Source organism: Rhyacophila brunnea, unplaced genomic scaffold (genome assembly GCF_057557595.1).
Source record: "Rhyacophila brunnea isolate RB1 unplaced genomic scaffold, BYU_Rbru_1.0 scaffold_5, whole genome shotgun sequence".
NCBI classification, from domain to species: domain Eukaryota; kingdom Metazoa; phylum Arthropoda; class Insecta; order Trichoptera; family Rhyacophilidae; genus Rhyacophila; species Rhyacophila brunnea.
The window spans coordinates 30457244-30475032 of NW_028233170.1; the positions used below are offsets into that span (position 1 = coordinate 30457244).

At 30.2% G+C, this 17789-nt stretch overlaps 1 protein-coding gene across 1 annotated transcript in view; it reads left to right on the top strand.

The window, feature by feature from the left end:
- Positions 1–2089: 2089 nt before the first annotated feature.
- LOC147066270 (dual specificity calcium/calmodulin-dependent 3',5'-cyclic nucleotide phosphodiesterase 1-like) overlaps positions 2090–17789 on the top strand; it is a 92331-nt gene continuing 76631 nt past the window's right edge. Inside the window, exons 1-2 of the mRNA XM_085955744.1 lie at positions 2090–2168; positions 12361–12495. Coding sequence (XP_085811870.1) covers positions 2090–2168; positions 12361–12495 — 214 coding nt within the window. The remainder of the gene's footprint in view (positions 2169–12360; positions 12496–17789) is intronic.

The following is a 17789-nucleotide window of genomic DNA, read 5'->3' on the forward strand; positions in this document are numbered from 1 at the left end:
CCATCCTATTGCTAGTACGCATCACTAGACATTTTTGAATTAATTTTGGAGTGTATGTATGTTCGATGCTTCAGTTTTGATGAAGTACCTCAATCACCATTTTGATGAAGATTTTTAGGATTCACAATAATATAAACAATACACATCAGTGACGTCGATTGTTAAAAAATTCTTAAAAATTTATTTGATCATTTTCAACATAGAAAAAATTATTCAAATTTACTTACGCATTTTTTTACTTTGTCAACATTAACCGACAGACGTGTGCTATATTTTTTTCGCAAAAATGCAAATAACGAGGGAAAATTTGTTTCGGCAATATTTACACTTTTCTAAACTCTTAAACGCACGAGAAAAAACTCCGCCAGACAGACAAAAAAAAATGTTTTTCACCGTATTATATATACATATACAATATTTGTTAATAAAACCTGCCGAGTTTTGAACACTTAAATAGTCAAAACTAAGAGTCTTGTGGTTTATAATTTCAAAGTAGGTATTAAATTCTTTATTATTATGTACTAACCTATCTACTATATATTTTTTTTAAATTGTATAATAAGAAAGTCTAAAGTTTTCCTGTGATAAGTATCTAACTATAATTATTGCTGTGTGACCTACAATGATATTATAATATAAATATACCCAGTAATAGGGTGAAAACCAATTTCATTTTCTTATCCATTATTAAATTCTTCTTCTTATCATGGTATTCTCTAGCAAAGGTCGCCTACCATCAAGGCGATCTTCTTTGTCTTATCATCTTCTACCCAGAATAGTTCGTTAGAGCTGCATTCATACCAATAACGGAGGTTGTTAATCCACGAACTGAAGCGTCGTCCTCTGCTACGCTTACCATTGATCCCTCCTTGGATAACAAATTGGAGAATACTGTACGCTGTACGCTTTTGTCCTCTCATAATATGGCCGAGGTAATGTAGTTTTCTGGTTTAGATACTTCGAAAAACTTCTCTGTCCTTTACCACATGATTGAGTACTTCAACATTTTTTTACCCGATTAGGGTTAAGGTTAAGGGTTTAGGTTAATTTTGAAGATGTGTTTATTCATTTACATCTCGAAAGTCTAAATACAACGTGATATCTCTTGGTTTAGCGTCCATTCCAGAGAAAATAATTGAGTAACACCGAACCACACGTAGTCGCAGACCTAGGTTAAGGTCTCGATCGCTAAGGAGGCGTCTCATTTTGAAAAAGACACTCCTTACGATCTTAATTATAGTTTTTATTTCCTGAGACTGGTCCAATTTTTCATTGAGCCATCTCCCAAATATATACAGTGGGTCACACGTTCAATCGGTTTGCTATTTGATAAAACTTGCGTTAGTGTTTGATGTTGCTATTTTTTATACATTCAAGAATATTTTTTTACTCAGTTTTAGGCAGATGAAATGAAAAATGTAAACAAAAATATAAATATTCATAAACCTATAATAATTTATAATTATAGTTTTATTAGTATATATATATAAAAATAGATAAAGAATAATAAATAACATTGTTTTAGTTTTCTTAGTATTTTTTCTAGTAATATTATAATATACAGTTGTATATTTACAAAAACCACAGAAATGTGCGTATTAAAAAAAAATTGAACCGACTGAGACTCGAACTCGTATCTTTCATTTATTCATTAAGCTATCAATCTGTATTTTATTTATGCGAATTAGTCCAAACCACTTTATTTCATTTTAAAAATCGTTAATAGAAAAATAACCAATTTTGTAATATAATGAAAAGTTATTATATACTCGTAGATGGCGTCAGATATATAACTATTTTTTCTTACATGTGTGTTTTTTTTTTAATTTTATGTAGTGCCATTTATTAATTTATTTATTAACGCATTTACCTATGAAACAAGGATCCAATATTTTAAATATTGTGTAGGATACCAGTATTGAATAAAAAAAATCAAAATTGATGTGAAAAATCAAAATCCTGTTTATTAATTACTGTTTTATGTGTAAGTAATGCCTTCTCATGGGGCTAACCAGCTTCATTCAATGTGATCATATTTTTCAACGAAAAAAAGTCACCATAACGTCGCTATTTTATCTGGGACATAAATATGGGGCGCCGTGACGTCACAGAAAGAAGCCTCCCCACTGAGAGTGGACAGCGTCGCCGCGTCCATCGAGATATGGCCGGTACGTGCCTCAAATAATAAAAAAACAAAGACCAAATCTACGGCGGTCGGCTCCTTTTATTAGATAATAACATCTCTAGGGTGTTTATTGTGGTCAAGAAATTTATTTTTATATACGCATAAGAGTAAATTACTGGACTTTTACGCGATAATTACGATCACATAAATAAAGATAAATTATGTTTAATCCTAATTTTATTTATTGCAGTGAATCATAAAGTTTCTTTTTGTTCTTATTTCATCCCTTATCTGGTACGGTACACAGAATGTATTCTTCTACCCGGTACAGTTCAGTGGAGGTACACTTGCAACAATCACGGAGTTTTCCAAGCTATGAAATGTTTCGACTTCCTTTACTTTGTATTACAATAATAATTATTTGAATAATTAACTGGGGAATTCTATACTTTTGTCCTCTCAAATATTATAGCCGAGGTATTTTAGTTTTCTAGTTTTGACACCATACAGAAATTCTTGATTCTTTCCCATTCATTTGAGCATATTAAAATTTGCCTTAGGAATTTTAAGAGCATACTTCAGTGAAATGGCAAATAATTTTCAACTATTGGTGCGACGAAATTTTGGACTCGTTGGCAATCGGAGAGTGAAAGTTGACCTGTGTACACTTCAATTTGTTTTGTGATGGCGACGGGGGAATCAATTCTTAAATCGTGTAAAGATGACTAAAAAACGTTTCCCATTTACTTGAAAAAGAAAACATGTCAATGAATATATTATTATTACTAATAGAACAATAAACATAACATTATATGGACGCATGTTGACTTTTTATGACAAATTATGTTTTGTTCTGCACGCGTCGTTTGCACAATCTTCGCGTCGCGTAGTCACGATCGTTTTAGACCGTGCCCTACCTGAAGTATAACCTTAACGAATCGTATATAATCACGTCTCGAAGGTCTTTAACCTAACAAACCAAAAAGTACAAACAAGATAATACACATTATAATATTATCAGAGTGAGATTCCAAAAAACGTTTTCACTCTAATATTTTGTTACATGCAAACGCATTTTAGGATGAAATATTAATCATAGGCAATCGAAATCCGATATATTTAAAAAATAAATAAATCAATTGTATTTTACATGCATCTTATGGTAAGTAAGAAAAAAATATTTATGTTTCCATATTGTTATTACGTTTATTTTAAATCCTTATCAATTGTAGTTTTAATTTAAATTGCATCAAGTACCCACTCGAGTCAATATTATTAATTTTATTAATGATTACATAATAAAGTTATTAACTTAATTAACTTATACTATTACTTAACCTTCCTTTTACTATCCTAAAAAATCGGTTCATTCCGGTGTGCCACGTTCAGTTATCGTACGAGATTGACAATATTAGTGTAGATAAGAGGAAAATGTAGTAGAAAAATATTTACTGGATAATGACAACGATTTCGACAATAAAAAAATTTGATTATCAGAAATATTTTCAATCAAAAAGGCTACATCACCCAAAGTAACATTACAGCAACGACTGGGTTAAATACTATGGGTATCTAATATAATCTATATAAATATTTGGTATCGTAAACTAGATACGTTTTTATTCATTATGTTTATCAAAAAAATGTTTTAAGTATTTAGAATCTAAATTCATTGGTTGTCTTCACTTGGAAAAGTCTTTGAAATTCGAACAGATATCTTTCTCACCAAAATTGTAGAATGACCATCTTTTGATGTAATTCGAAAACATTATTAGCTAAGTTATCGTGGGTATTAAAAATATATACGTACAAGACAGATACCTGGATCAGTAGCGTAGTGGTTAAAGCCCAAACCCAGTAAGCGAAAGACGTGCGTTCGTAATCAACATGTCAACATATTTTTTCTAACATCAGGTTTTCCTAAATTAATTATGTAAACAAAGTTCTAACTTATTTAATTAACTTAATAACCACATTAATCAAGGACATTATAATGGTATTTGGTACACTGTCATGGTTGGTAATATTCTGCATACATAAACACTATACGCACCTTTCACTACAAAAAAAATTCTAACCCCAACAACAATTATTTTTATGTAAACCAATTCCAACAATAATTTTATATGACTACATTACTACCTTATTTTTCTCCTAAAATACAAATATACCTATGTATATTATTGAAATGCGCGATAATTAATAATGATAATTTTTGCTGTATCTATCACTTTTAAGGCTTAAAAATAGTTATATATTATAATTATAAAATAGTTAAATACACATTAAAAATATTTTGTTATTTTATTATTATTTATTAAAATAAGATATCACTTGTATGACAATTATATAATACAAAGTGAGTATTCAGCAAAGATGATAGTATTTGTAACGAACCAAAAATATCGTTACTTTCTTGAAGAGTGTTTTTCTCGCCTTTCTTTGTTATTTGAGTATAAGAATCCCAAAAGGAGTGAAAGGAATCTACTATAAAAATACCGGTTGTTATTTTTCAATTCAAGTGTCGGTTGTGTGGGTAACATCTAACCGAAATTAATATATATATATATCAAGATTGCTTTCATTTCAGGTATTACATAACGGTATTATATATTATTAATTCGGATATTAGGAAATTCATAATACCTACATAATATTATTATAATGTAGTACTTCAATTTAATATCAGTCAAATAATTCAGTAAAAAAATAACACTTAAAGTATGCTCAGTATGTTAATATTCTTAGTGATTTTAATTTCTCCGCACTCACATAAAGCAGAAGGTTATATTTTTTTTCGACCATGTCCGATCCTGATAGATGGGCCTCCACAGAGTGGAGGTTTGTATTGACAGATTTTGTTTTTTACGAGAAATGAATGTCAGCCACTTGCTCAACCAATTAGGTCCATACTCTGACACATACAAATTGAAAAGCAATATGTGTACTTGCCAAGCCCAGGATTCGAACCTGGGACCCACGGCTTTATAGTCCAATGCTTAAGCCGCGCGGCCACCGTGGTATTATATAGTACATTCTTTTTTCATTTACTCGTATAGCGGAAAGATTTAAACCTATAGAAATATCCACAGAAACAAAATTACACTATCAAGAGCTCAATTTTAATATTCTCAGTGGTTTTAATTTTTCCGCACTCACATAAAGCAGAAGGTTATATTATTATATACGCTTCATATTTGTATTATGTGCTAATTTGACGATTCCCAGCGCTCGTTAGTCTTTATGTATACCACCAATTCACTGAAGGCGGAGTCCTCTCGCACTCCGTTTTCTTTTTGGTTCACTAAACGTGAGCCGCTTCTTCGATGTTTGGTCAACCATGCGTGACAAATGTGAGCCGCATCGCAAGCGTTTATAGACTTCACAATTTGTAGCGACGTCCCAAGATAGCATTCTCGCATACGAAGGTAAAGATATTTTGCAAGATTGTACGCTCTACACTCTGCAAATTCTGCGATTCGCTGACAGCTAGTTTTTACGTCTCAGTACCATGGCATAATAGTATTTTTTTATAAACGGATCCATAATAGGCCATTACAACACCTATATCATCCTAGTAATAGCATTGCTTATATTGCTTATACCTATGATACAAGATAATCAAACTTATCAATTATCGATACATTCATTGTATTGCGTCAGCGCATCTATTCTATACACAAGGCTACTATCGGCGGCTATCGAGGGTAGTTTATAATATTATTTATGTATAGAGATGGTTAATTGTTACAATAATTTAACCGTCTGAACTGACAAAAAGTGCTATGTTTTAACAGCAGCTCTCTTGGAGCGAGATAGACAGTTTTGATAGTTTAGACGGCTAGCTTATTGTAATAATTACACAAATTATATAAATATGATAAACTACCATTGATAGCCGCCGATAGCAGCATTTTGTATAGAATAGACGCGCAGGAGGTCTTAAGGCGATGTTGATTTTGTAATGGCATAAATACGGTTTCTTGCGTATTTATAATAAAACTACTCATTATTGAAGCAATTTCTTCGAATCATAATTAATCATATAGAATATAAGTACATTCTGGTAATAAATGAGCATTTATTAAACTGTGGTTTCAAAGTCAAAGTTCTTAAGTCAGATTGGTTGCAGCTGAGATAATAAATTTAACAAACTACCCTCGATAGCTGCCGATAGCACCCTTTTGAATAGAATAAGACGCGCAAGAGGTATTAAATCGACGTTGATTTTGTAATGGCATAATTACGGTTTTTTGCATATTTATAATTACTCATTATTAAAGCAATATCTTTGAATTATAATTAATTGAAATTCAGGATTTATAACGGCAATAAGTGAGCATTTATTAATCTGTGGTTTTATGGTAAAAGTTCTTAAGTCAGTTTTGGTTGCAGCTGTGATATTAGGTTTTGAAATAAATCACAGTTTTCAAAATACTCTTGCCTAGAAGTTAAATGGTGTATCTTTTTTTTATTTCTTTTATGCATAATTAAGTTTTTGATATTGTGTTTTATTCAAAATGATTTTACTTAGAGTTATAGATGATTTTTTCAATTTAAGCTATTTCTACAAATTAATATACTTATCTATTTATTTTGCTTACATGTGACAAAATCTACGATACACCAAAAATAGCACATTTCTTTACACGTCACAGTGGCATTTAAATCTTAATTTCGTAAAAACGCAACTTGAGATCCTTTACTCCCTCACAACCACAGTAATATTGTCGACTTTGCAAACTTATGAAGTGACACAGCACTCGAAATATAAAAAAAATATGAAGAGGATCGATGGATAATTTTATTTTCCGAAAATATTAAATTGTGTGTATTTATTTTTATTATATCTACCTGCAAATACAATAACAGTTATTAGACATCCCATAAGCACGGTCATTACCAAAGATTCGAACAGGCAACATTTTTCATCAAAAACTGTATTATTATTTTTCTTTCCTGTACATGCAGCATATTATAATCAGTGCATGGTGTGACTACATCCGCGGGACCTCACTGATTTGTACTTTATAAATAATGTATTATTTACGATCTTTTAATAAGTCAGATTAGTAATATAATGCAATATCCACAGACATTGAAGATATCGGATGACAAATCCTGGAAGACTAAACCCAAATTCTATGGAATGGTACAAACCATTGGCGGTTGCTCCCTTAGGTCAATTGGTCATTGACCCTCCAGAAATAAATATCTTACAATCTATGTAGGTTATATTCTAAGATGTAGGTACAATGTCTTATAATTATCGGCTAACTCGTCAACTCGGGATGCACGCTAACCGTGTGTATAAAATTTAAACAGGGGCATTTCAGAATCTGCCGGGATAAAATATTTATAAATATTTCTCTTTCTCTCTCATTTGTCATATGTCAGACGAAGAGAAGCACAAAGCCTTTTTCTTTTTCTTCATATTATTTTGTCGCCGCATTAAGCCTCAATTACATTGAGCTTCTTTACGAGCTGTTTATTGGTGAATTTACAGGCAGATTATAAATTCGCCAACAAACAGCTCGTAAAGAAGCTCAATGTAATTGACGCATTAGGCGTCATTTAGGTCATTGTCAGAAATGAAAGAGATGTATATTTTCAATGTGTTAAAATGAAACAGGTTTAAAATGAGCGAGCGTGTTTTGTTTTGGTAAACCTTTTTATACTTATTTGTTATCGCTTCCTATTGTTGTCTGAAATTTTCATATGCAATTTCAATGTTTGTATGCAGTTTAGTTTAAATCCAACCTTAGAGTAATACGCATCGACTGCACCCATTGTGTTAAACCATTATATACAAGTTATCGATTAAAATGTCATCTGCTATATTAATCATAAAATTTACCTTCTAATAAAATAAGTGGAAATATAAAAAGTATTTTATATTTATAAATAATCCCGCCGTTCCATAACAGTACACAACACTTTTTCTGACAGTGACAGTTAAATGAAAAATGAAGCTAAAAAGCTACGGTGATTTTATTAAATGTGTTTGATTGTTTGAGTGAAATGGAGATTTTTTTGAAGGGTAAGTAGGTACCTATCTATAACAATATCTAGCACTTCTTTTATAATGTATAAAAACCCAATTTGCAATACGTTTTTTTTAAGTATACAACGAAAAGCCAAGTTCAAATAATATTATTACTTAAAAATGACCCACTAAGTGTTCAAGCCTAGGACCACCAATGGTACAAACTCTCAATAATCAGAATTTAGGTACTTATTATATATTAAGATCGCCTAAAAAAATTGTAACAAAAAAAACACAAAATCATGATATTGTTTATACAAATAGGTGTTTACGACATGTCACATCTAACTGATCAATGTTTATATTAGAAATCACATGTTACTCTAATAAATTCTTATTTGCCATTGTGCGGGGGAAATGACAAAGAGTAACAGCATGTTCATTCTACTTAACTGCTTTACTAAATTGGATTGAATATAGTAGTATTTTTCTTAGCTTTATTTACATATTTTATTAATTAGTCTCTGTCTTTAAGGTTTTCTTCACCGTCATTGAAACTACCTAATAAAGATAACAAAAGGTAATTATTTGACATTATACATTAAAATGCACAACAGGTAAGTTACGTTTATTTTTAAGAAAATTTTCTTTTAAAATAACTTAAATAATATTTCCATTTTGACTAAAAACAATAATAAATAATGTGTATGCTTATAAAAAGGTGCATTATTTTGTAAACACTTCGTAGATATTATTAGCGTAGAAATGTGTTCAATTTCGTGCAATAAATTTTCAGAGGTAGCATTTTTTCGCGAAGGCTCAGTGTGAAACTTTTTTCATTAAAGTTTTATTAATTATTTTATCCGCCATCTTGTGCATTCGCTTTGTGTCGGAAGCAATCTCAGCGTCAGACAGAGCACAACTCGGATGGCTTACTGAAGACACTGAAATTCAATTAAGCCGAATATTTAGTAAGAAATAACTTTTACCAGAATTAACTTTTAACAAAACTGATAAACGCTTTTCGTCTGTATTACTATATTAAATCATTAACATGCCCTTCACCCCATTATTAGTCGTTGTTATTAATATCCTTATTATTAAATTCCTACCCGCTGGTCTTATATTTCTCTCGTCTAAAATTAAAAACCGCAAAGGCAAGGTTGGAATACGGAAATTGCAAAAAGTATTAAAAAATTGTAAGCAGATATTTTAAATCGCTAATCAGACGTATCATATTCTTGTAGCAATTTAAATACATTTGGCAATGCCATTTGGTACTTTCCGTTATTATAAAATTAAAATATTATCATAAAATATTGCACGCAATTTTTCCGGTTAAAACGATCCGCCATCTATTCATTTGACAATGAATCTTTTTGTCATTGATCTTGATCATACTACATATTTCCATAATCATCTTCAAAAACAGAATAGAATAATAAATAGACATGTAAATGTCATCGCCGTGGACCAAAGTTCTGAAGCAGAGTAGTTTATGGCCTGATCACCATAAAACCCAAGTAAAAAAAAAACGCGTCGACTGTTCACAAATATTGAAAGCACGTTACATTAGAGTGCCAAATTAAAAAACATATTATTAACTGTTTAAAATAGCATATTTTTAACACGTGTTTAAGTTTATCCCATATTTTTCTGCATTCGAGATATTTAACTTGTTATACCACACCTAGTAGGGTAAGCCAGTTCCCATTAATTTTGTGTTCCTTGGATTTTGTGCGTTTTCTGTATGTATGTAATAATAAGCTTTGATTTGCCCCAAAATTATCATGTTTATTTTTTGCTTATTCGTCACTTCCGCCAAGTACATAAAATAACTAAATATACATCACTAATTATTGTTGTGTAAACACATCATAACATTGGCATGTTTAATCAATCCATGAATTCTGCTACTATTCTAGTTTAGTAATTATCATTAACTTATTTGAGTATAACAATTGGCTTAGATGAATTAATTAATACCACGTGATCAAGTAAAACATACATGATAGTAAATTACGAAATAGTATAGTCGACGACACGCTAGTTTGTCATTACTGACGTACGCAATTATGATGTTGTCTTATAATGTCAAATGTCAACGCAAGCTTGATTGCTTATTATATTTACACAAAGGTATATTATTATTTCTCAAAATTTACAGTATATTATACAACGAGTTTGAAATATTACCAAATACGAAGTTTAACATTTATTCATCAGATGTATAATAGTGAAAAGTATTACAAATTTACTCCATTATTATATGATGTTCATGGCAGTTAGGTACAATAATAATTATAAAATAACGTCAGAAATTCGTATACGGTGTGATGTTGTGATTTACATATTATCGCATTAACCATTGTTTCTAAGCTATTCCAACTTATTTAACTAGTAAATTATAATAATTTTAATACATATAAGTATCTCTGTTTAACATATACGACTAATTATTAAAGTACCATACCCAAATTTGAGTTTATAAATCTGTTTAAACATAAAGTAATTGAAAGCTTAATCACTATTAAACACTTTACGTGCATACAAGTTAGTGAACAGTATTATAATAAAATTAAAAATACATTTTATATTAATAAAAACAATTTTTTTTTTACAGCAAATAGTTTTTTTTTAATAATAAATTAAGAGCTAATAATTTATTGTGATTGTAATATACATATATCTTGTTAGGCGATTTTCGTGGTGTAGTACGTAAGGCACTGGCCTTCCATCCAGGAGATCTGGGTTTGACCCGGTGAGGACACAATATATTTATTTGATCTTCTCAAAGCCTGGGTGGTTATGATTATTCAAAATTACTAACAACCACCTTGTACGAAAAACCAAAGACACGGTTATTAAAAATATATAAGTATATTATATTGTTATAAAACCGTTATATTTACCGATTCACATGCACCAATAATTAATAGGTGATAAGACAAGGTAGATCGGAGTTTAAATAGTAATATTCATTATTGAATCTCAGTGGTGGGTGTATATATTATTTATAAAATTGATTATTTTACTAAAGTAGGTATGCGGTCTAGTATAAACGTAGAAATAATATTAAAAAAAACCATTTTGATAAAAAATTATATACAGCCATAAAAATAGATTGATATAAATAGTGAAATAATTACTACGAATATAAAATTTACTATAAACTAACTAACTAGATATACGCATTCTGTGTAGCTATTAGCGCACGAAATGGGAAATTTCACGAACCGGAGCACCCCAAAATTTTCCGAAAAAAATAACATTCATGTAATAATTAATTGTATGTATTAGATTTTTTTTATTTTATACCTGTCAAGTTCAGACGGTCGTCTGGAATAACAGTCTTGTAGCATGTAAACATAGGGCATAAACGTTGTTGGCGCCGCAGACAAAAATCGAGGTTTACGTCACTCATAATTTTTTTTTACTATGATTCCGATAAGTTTTGAATAAACTTAAAAATAAAAATAAAATAAGAAAATTTATTTTATTACTTCTTAATAATTCACAAACCAGAAGGGAATATTTTGTTTTCACGAGAGAGTGATAAGCCTGTTTCAGACGGGACACCGGTATCGTGCTCGATATAATATAGGAGGCATTTGTATTCGAATATAGAGGTCTTTGTATTATCTTAATGAATGCCCCAGAGCTAATGAGTCAACGCGTGTCCGGTACACTTTTCGTCGGACGCTACATTCTCAAGCAGCCGATACACTTGTTTTTATTACCGCAGCCAGTTTTATGTTCTAATTTATAACGTAAAATTATGCGTTGAGTCATTAGCTTTGGGGCTTTCGTAAACATACTACAAGGCCCCTTTATTCGAATACAAAGGCCTCCTATATTATATCGAGCGCGACACCCGTGTCCCGTTTGAATCGGGCCATAGTCTCAGAGCTTTCATGCACATAAGCTGCGATCGAAACGCATTTCGAACTTTAGTAGATATTACGTATCATAATAGGATGTCAAGAAAAGATGAGATAAGTAATAAAATGCACAAATATCTTTTCTACAAATTTACGGATTGTTCAGGCTTAAACCCCAAACTAACGCAAAATAATTTATTCATTACACACAATCTATGCTTTGCCTTCATCTCAAGACGCATATTATCTCAAATCAACCAGTTCATCCCAGTCTTCGTGGATTCAAAAGTCCAAGCCGAATCGCGCCCTTCCCTTAATAAATAGTGTTGCAAATAGACACTAACTGTGAATAATTGCGTTGTTTATAGTTGCGAGTCCGCCCGACAGGCGAGCCCGAGATGACAGCGGGCCTCCGCCGTCGAGAGGGCCGCCGCCCCCGCCACCGCACGGGGCCCTGCCGTCACCCCCGCCCGCCGCAGCTGCCCGTAACGGCCAGCTCGCCAGTAAGTCAAACACTTCTCGACCTCACGTCTGGGCCCCACATTGAGTGTTGTCTCGTTTTTCACTGTGTTTACTTTTTGGTCGCACTGCACTCGTCCTGTTATTTCAATGTTCAATGTTGCCTGTGTAACTGTTTTTCTATTACTATTTTTTATATTAATTAGATCTATTTGCAACTACTTACTAATATATTATATTGTGTTTACTAGAAATATAATTCTTATATTGCATTTTATTATTCATGTCAGAGTTTCTTAACCCTTTTGAGCTGCAACCCAAATTATGAGAAAAATTTCGATCAAAATAAAAGAGCTTCTTTAAGCTATTCTTGGCAAAAAAACTAAATATTCAATATAATCAAACTTTCCGCCCAAATTGAAAATTCCGTCCAGAAATTATGATGATAAATTTTTTTAGTTTCTTCCAAAAATTTCGAAAAGTTTTTAAAATCATGTTTGTACATTTGTCATATATTAAATAATATTCATTATTACAAAAATTTTATTATGGAAAATGGTTCGCGACGAATATACAATATATTTATCAACCTAATTTGGGTTGAGATCCATACGTTAATAAATTTATTTTATTAAAAAATGTAAGTAAGTATATTAGTACATAATATAAGTATATTTTCAGTATGTACATCGATACTTTTGTGGTTTTTTTATGTTAAAAGTAGTATTTAGGTAGGTATTTTTACTTTATTATTTTCATTATTATAACAACTTAAATATTTTTTTTTAAATCGACTGTAATTATTATTGTATATCAATAATATTTTGTATTCTCATTGTCTTTGTATTAATTATTATTTTTTTAGATGCTTTAAACTTTGTTTGATTGTATTTTATTTTTTATTGTAATTATTGTAATCTTAAATGAATTTCTGTTTTATTTTATAAAATATTTTGTAAGTACCTTTTATTTCAGTATTCAAGAACAACTGTAAAAATATAATCTTTTAATAAATAATTTTTTTTTTCGTGTTTTTATTTTGCTGCTATTTAAAATCAACATCTAAACATCTAAAATCAATTATAAAATAGTGCTGTAGCCTTTGGATATTTAAATATATGGTAAACTGCTAAACTGATAGTTTTCATTAAAAGTGTTAAGGCCTGATTAAAAACGAACAATAAGTGCGAGTGAGGAAAACATTCCGCACGCTTATATCTCCGCAATATGCGTTACAGTAAGATAGAATTTATACGGCTGAATTAAATATTTTTTGTACACGTCGTCGGTAAATATTATTTTTAATAACTACAGTCATTTAAAAACTGCGAGCACTTGTTACTGAAATGTATTGTTTTTGTGTTAATTTAGTAGAAAATATGGTTAACTATGGTGTGTTTAAATTTGGTAGCCGTACTGAGAAGCAACATGATGGTATAACGTTTTATAGTTAAGTTAATAATAATAAAATTGAGGTTCTACTGTACGTTATACGAAAAAACCATGTCTTTATTTGCCGAACAATACCGACTATCTTTATATTATTACTCTGAGGTTTGTATCTTAAATTTCTGCCCGATTAATTGAAAAAAGAAACTACAATGATGAATTTTATAAAACTAATCATCAAGTCTCAGGTTAAATTCTATAATCATATGGAGTGTTATATACTGAAATACTTTTTAATGGTTTACTATGGAATAAAAACAGCTAATTCCATAAATTTATTATGATGAATATATTCTGGGTTTTTTTTTCAAAAAGAATCTTACGAGTCACATGTATAGTAAAAGTTACAACATTTTTATAATAATCGACCTATATTATGAACATACCTCAAATACTAAATGAAAGCGCTCGCAATAAATTGTATACCTATTTCGGAATTACAAATTTGGACTTATTATAAATAATTGACGAAAGACCGCAAAATTTAATATTGCAGAACTGTTCTTCGTACTACGTCGTTGGAAGGCCTTTATTGTCATAGCTCCGTGGAATGGACAAAGTGCATTATTTCTGAACATGTGCAAAGTTTATACGATAATTATTATTTGAACAAGTAGGTATGTCGGTTAGCTAACTTTAGTTTTCAAATTAATTTTACCGTTCCCAAACGTAAATTAAACAAGGAACTTAAGTGTTGTATGTCACTACACAGTATAACTTCATTATAAGTTATACTGAAATGATAACGATGAGTGAAATATTAAATTAGTATATAAATCATACATTGTTTAAACTTCCTGTCGCTTCATTTTAATACGTTTTGATTTAATTAATTCATCAAAAACTCTGATGCGTACGCACAAATGCATAAGTTGCCAAAATAATTAAAATAAACAAAATTTTAATATATTATAAGTAACAAAATTTATTGACTTATGTTGGATGCTTTTATGTTGCCAACTATCTTAACAATTTGTCAAAAAATATATATAACACATTTTCTATATTGATTTTTACCATAACTACCTAATAAGCGAGTTGAGTCTTGTTGTCGATTGTATAGTTTTGTTAACTCCAATCAGACTACCTACTACTTTAGGTTATAATTTTGTAATCGAAATGTATAATAAAAAAATACAATTTATATAATTATATACCTCAGAACTAGTGTGTAATAGTAAGATTATGAGGGAAAAGAGCTTAATATACATATTTGATCTAAATTCTAAAGTATCTTTTGCGTATACTTATAACAGAAACTTGAAATTTATATGAAAAAAGCCAGGAGTCTACATGCATAAAACGCCTGAAAGTTCATAAATTTTATTTTCCTTTAGTGTTATTTTTGAACAAACAATACACTAACTAGGTTTCGGATACAGAATTTTTCATTGATTCAATATACATCCTATTAAATCTTTATTAAAGATTAAATTACACTGAAAACTATTCTAAGACCATTATTATGTATTTATAGGTAACAAAGCTAAATATAAAAAGATACGGTTGCCTTATTTATTTGCCACGAAAATGTATGCACATCAGTAAAAAATTAAGTAATCCTTCTTATAACTCTATTAGGGCATTAGCCAAACCCAAGGTAGATAATATTTAAGTGTTAAATAATGGGGTATACCAGATAATGGGATAAACTAGTAGTAAGGTCAATACTATTCATAAATTTGCATGAATGAATCATGATTTATATACTCGAAGCACCCCATTCACTTGCCCCAGTTTTCTCGGTAGTTGAATATTGTGGCCAGTAGACAAGAAGTAGTGCACATGTCAGTGATAAATATAATAAATGCAAACCATGCGAATTGTAAATGAAACAACCGTAGCTGTCTATATTTGAAAATGTTATTTTATGACAAGGAGAGTATAAAAATGTTTTGTGGCGTGATCTCTCCGCTCATAATATGCCGATTAAAATCAAAGAAACGTTTGTGGATGGCAGGTGAGTAATCAATTCAAAAGAACGACGCACTTAGATAAGTCTTACCTATTAGTCTTAGGTACCACCGGTGATGAACTTCCATTTGACGATAGTCTCGGAGGTAGAACTCACTCGTAAACTTATTGAGGGCTCACTCACATATTCTGCGGATATACCTAAACGATGTGCGTATATCATGAGGGTGATTAAATGCCTGAGTGAGTGCAGAAAATTCAATCGTATGAGCATATCGTTGAATAATGTCCGTTGTAATATTTCCTTCAATTGGTGACACAAGATTTTTTACGGTGCGTATTAAATTTATATTTATTTCTACACCCTTTCGTCATGTGAGTTAATTAATTAATATAATCGTTAACGTAATGAACTTGACCAGTTATCCCGATTTATAAACCCCTTATTTGCTACTGAGTACAATGTTTTCTCTTTTCAGTTTAGTATTTTTACTACATTTTAGTTATGGTGTACCTATTCACTGTTTAACTTTTAAAATTAAAGAATATGTAGGTACCTATCTTCGATATCAGACATATTGTTTCTATAATTAATAAAATCAACAAAACTTTCTAAGATAATGACATTTTAAATTTATTTACAGAAACATGTTTTTTTTTCTTTAGATGTGTTTATCGTATTAATTATTCTAATGGAATTTAGTAACGTATAATACAATTTTACATTTTAACAAGGAATCATCTCTGACCTTTCCGTATACAATTTAATTAATGATTGATCACAAAAAGGCTTCCTATTTGTTATTACATTTAATAATGCTGATTAAACAATAAATAAACGGCATTCAAAAAGCATATAAACAAATAAATAAATTTACAAATATTTATCCTAAGCCATGTATATTAAACGTCTATAAAAAGGATTTTTTACATCGAATGTCATTTTTAATTCAAAATAGTTTCCGTATCAAACTAGAATATCATTATGTATGGATAATATATTTCATGTGGCTAACTTCGTTGCACACTTAAAATTTGATACCCTATTTGATGAAATACGTGTAATTTTAAATGTATGACTTAAATATTAGTAAGTAGCTATTTCAATCGAATAGCTTTATAGTTACAAGATGAAATAAATATACCCTAATTCACATATACCGAAAATTCCTCCACTTTCAAGTTACATATTGTATATTATACTCGTATTATGGAACTTTCTAAGCTAACCTTTTGCAGATGTGTTATTGCGGTTGTTGTAACCTTTACCAGGTGCGGTGTACCTACTTTCTAGAAAATAGGAGATAAGAGTAATATGAGAAATGTGTGGTGACAGACCTACATATCATTAGAGATTTAGAATCCACAATATGGTGTATTATTGTATTTTTTTTAAATTTTGACAGGCCAAACTGTAGTGAAAGAAGACATACCTACTTACTTTGACTGAAATTGGATTGGATAGGTAATAAATTGAAAAAAAAATATGAAGCTTATAAAGAAGAAATAAGAAAAACGAATTAAATTGCTATCTGAAAGAGACAACTCTGAATAACGTAAATAATTCCGTCAAAGGAAAACCGTTCTTAGGGAATATGTCTATTTTCATTGTTGCTTCAGAAACAAAAATACGTTTTGCGCGAAGTTTTTCTCCGGCTTAATACGGCATGTGTAAACACTGTCATGTACTATCGTTTGACCTGTCAATCATTGGTGAAAATATATTTTTGGCAAGTTTTATACCCAAAATAACTGAAAATAGTAAAAATCCAAGAAAATTTCCGTTTTTTAAACTGAGCAAAGAAATTCCTAGAATGTTGGTTTTCAATACCTATATAACCATTACAAAACATAATCGAATGGACGACAAATTTTATATTGTTCATACGAAAGTGTTAATATTATCTCCACTTTTAATGCTCATGTGTTCTGCTAAGGATGTAAAATGGAAAGTTATTTTTTATCTCAATAATTA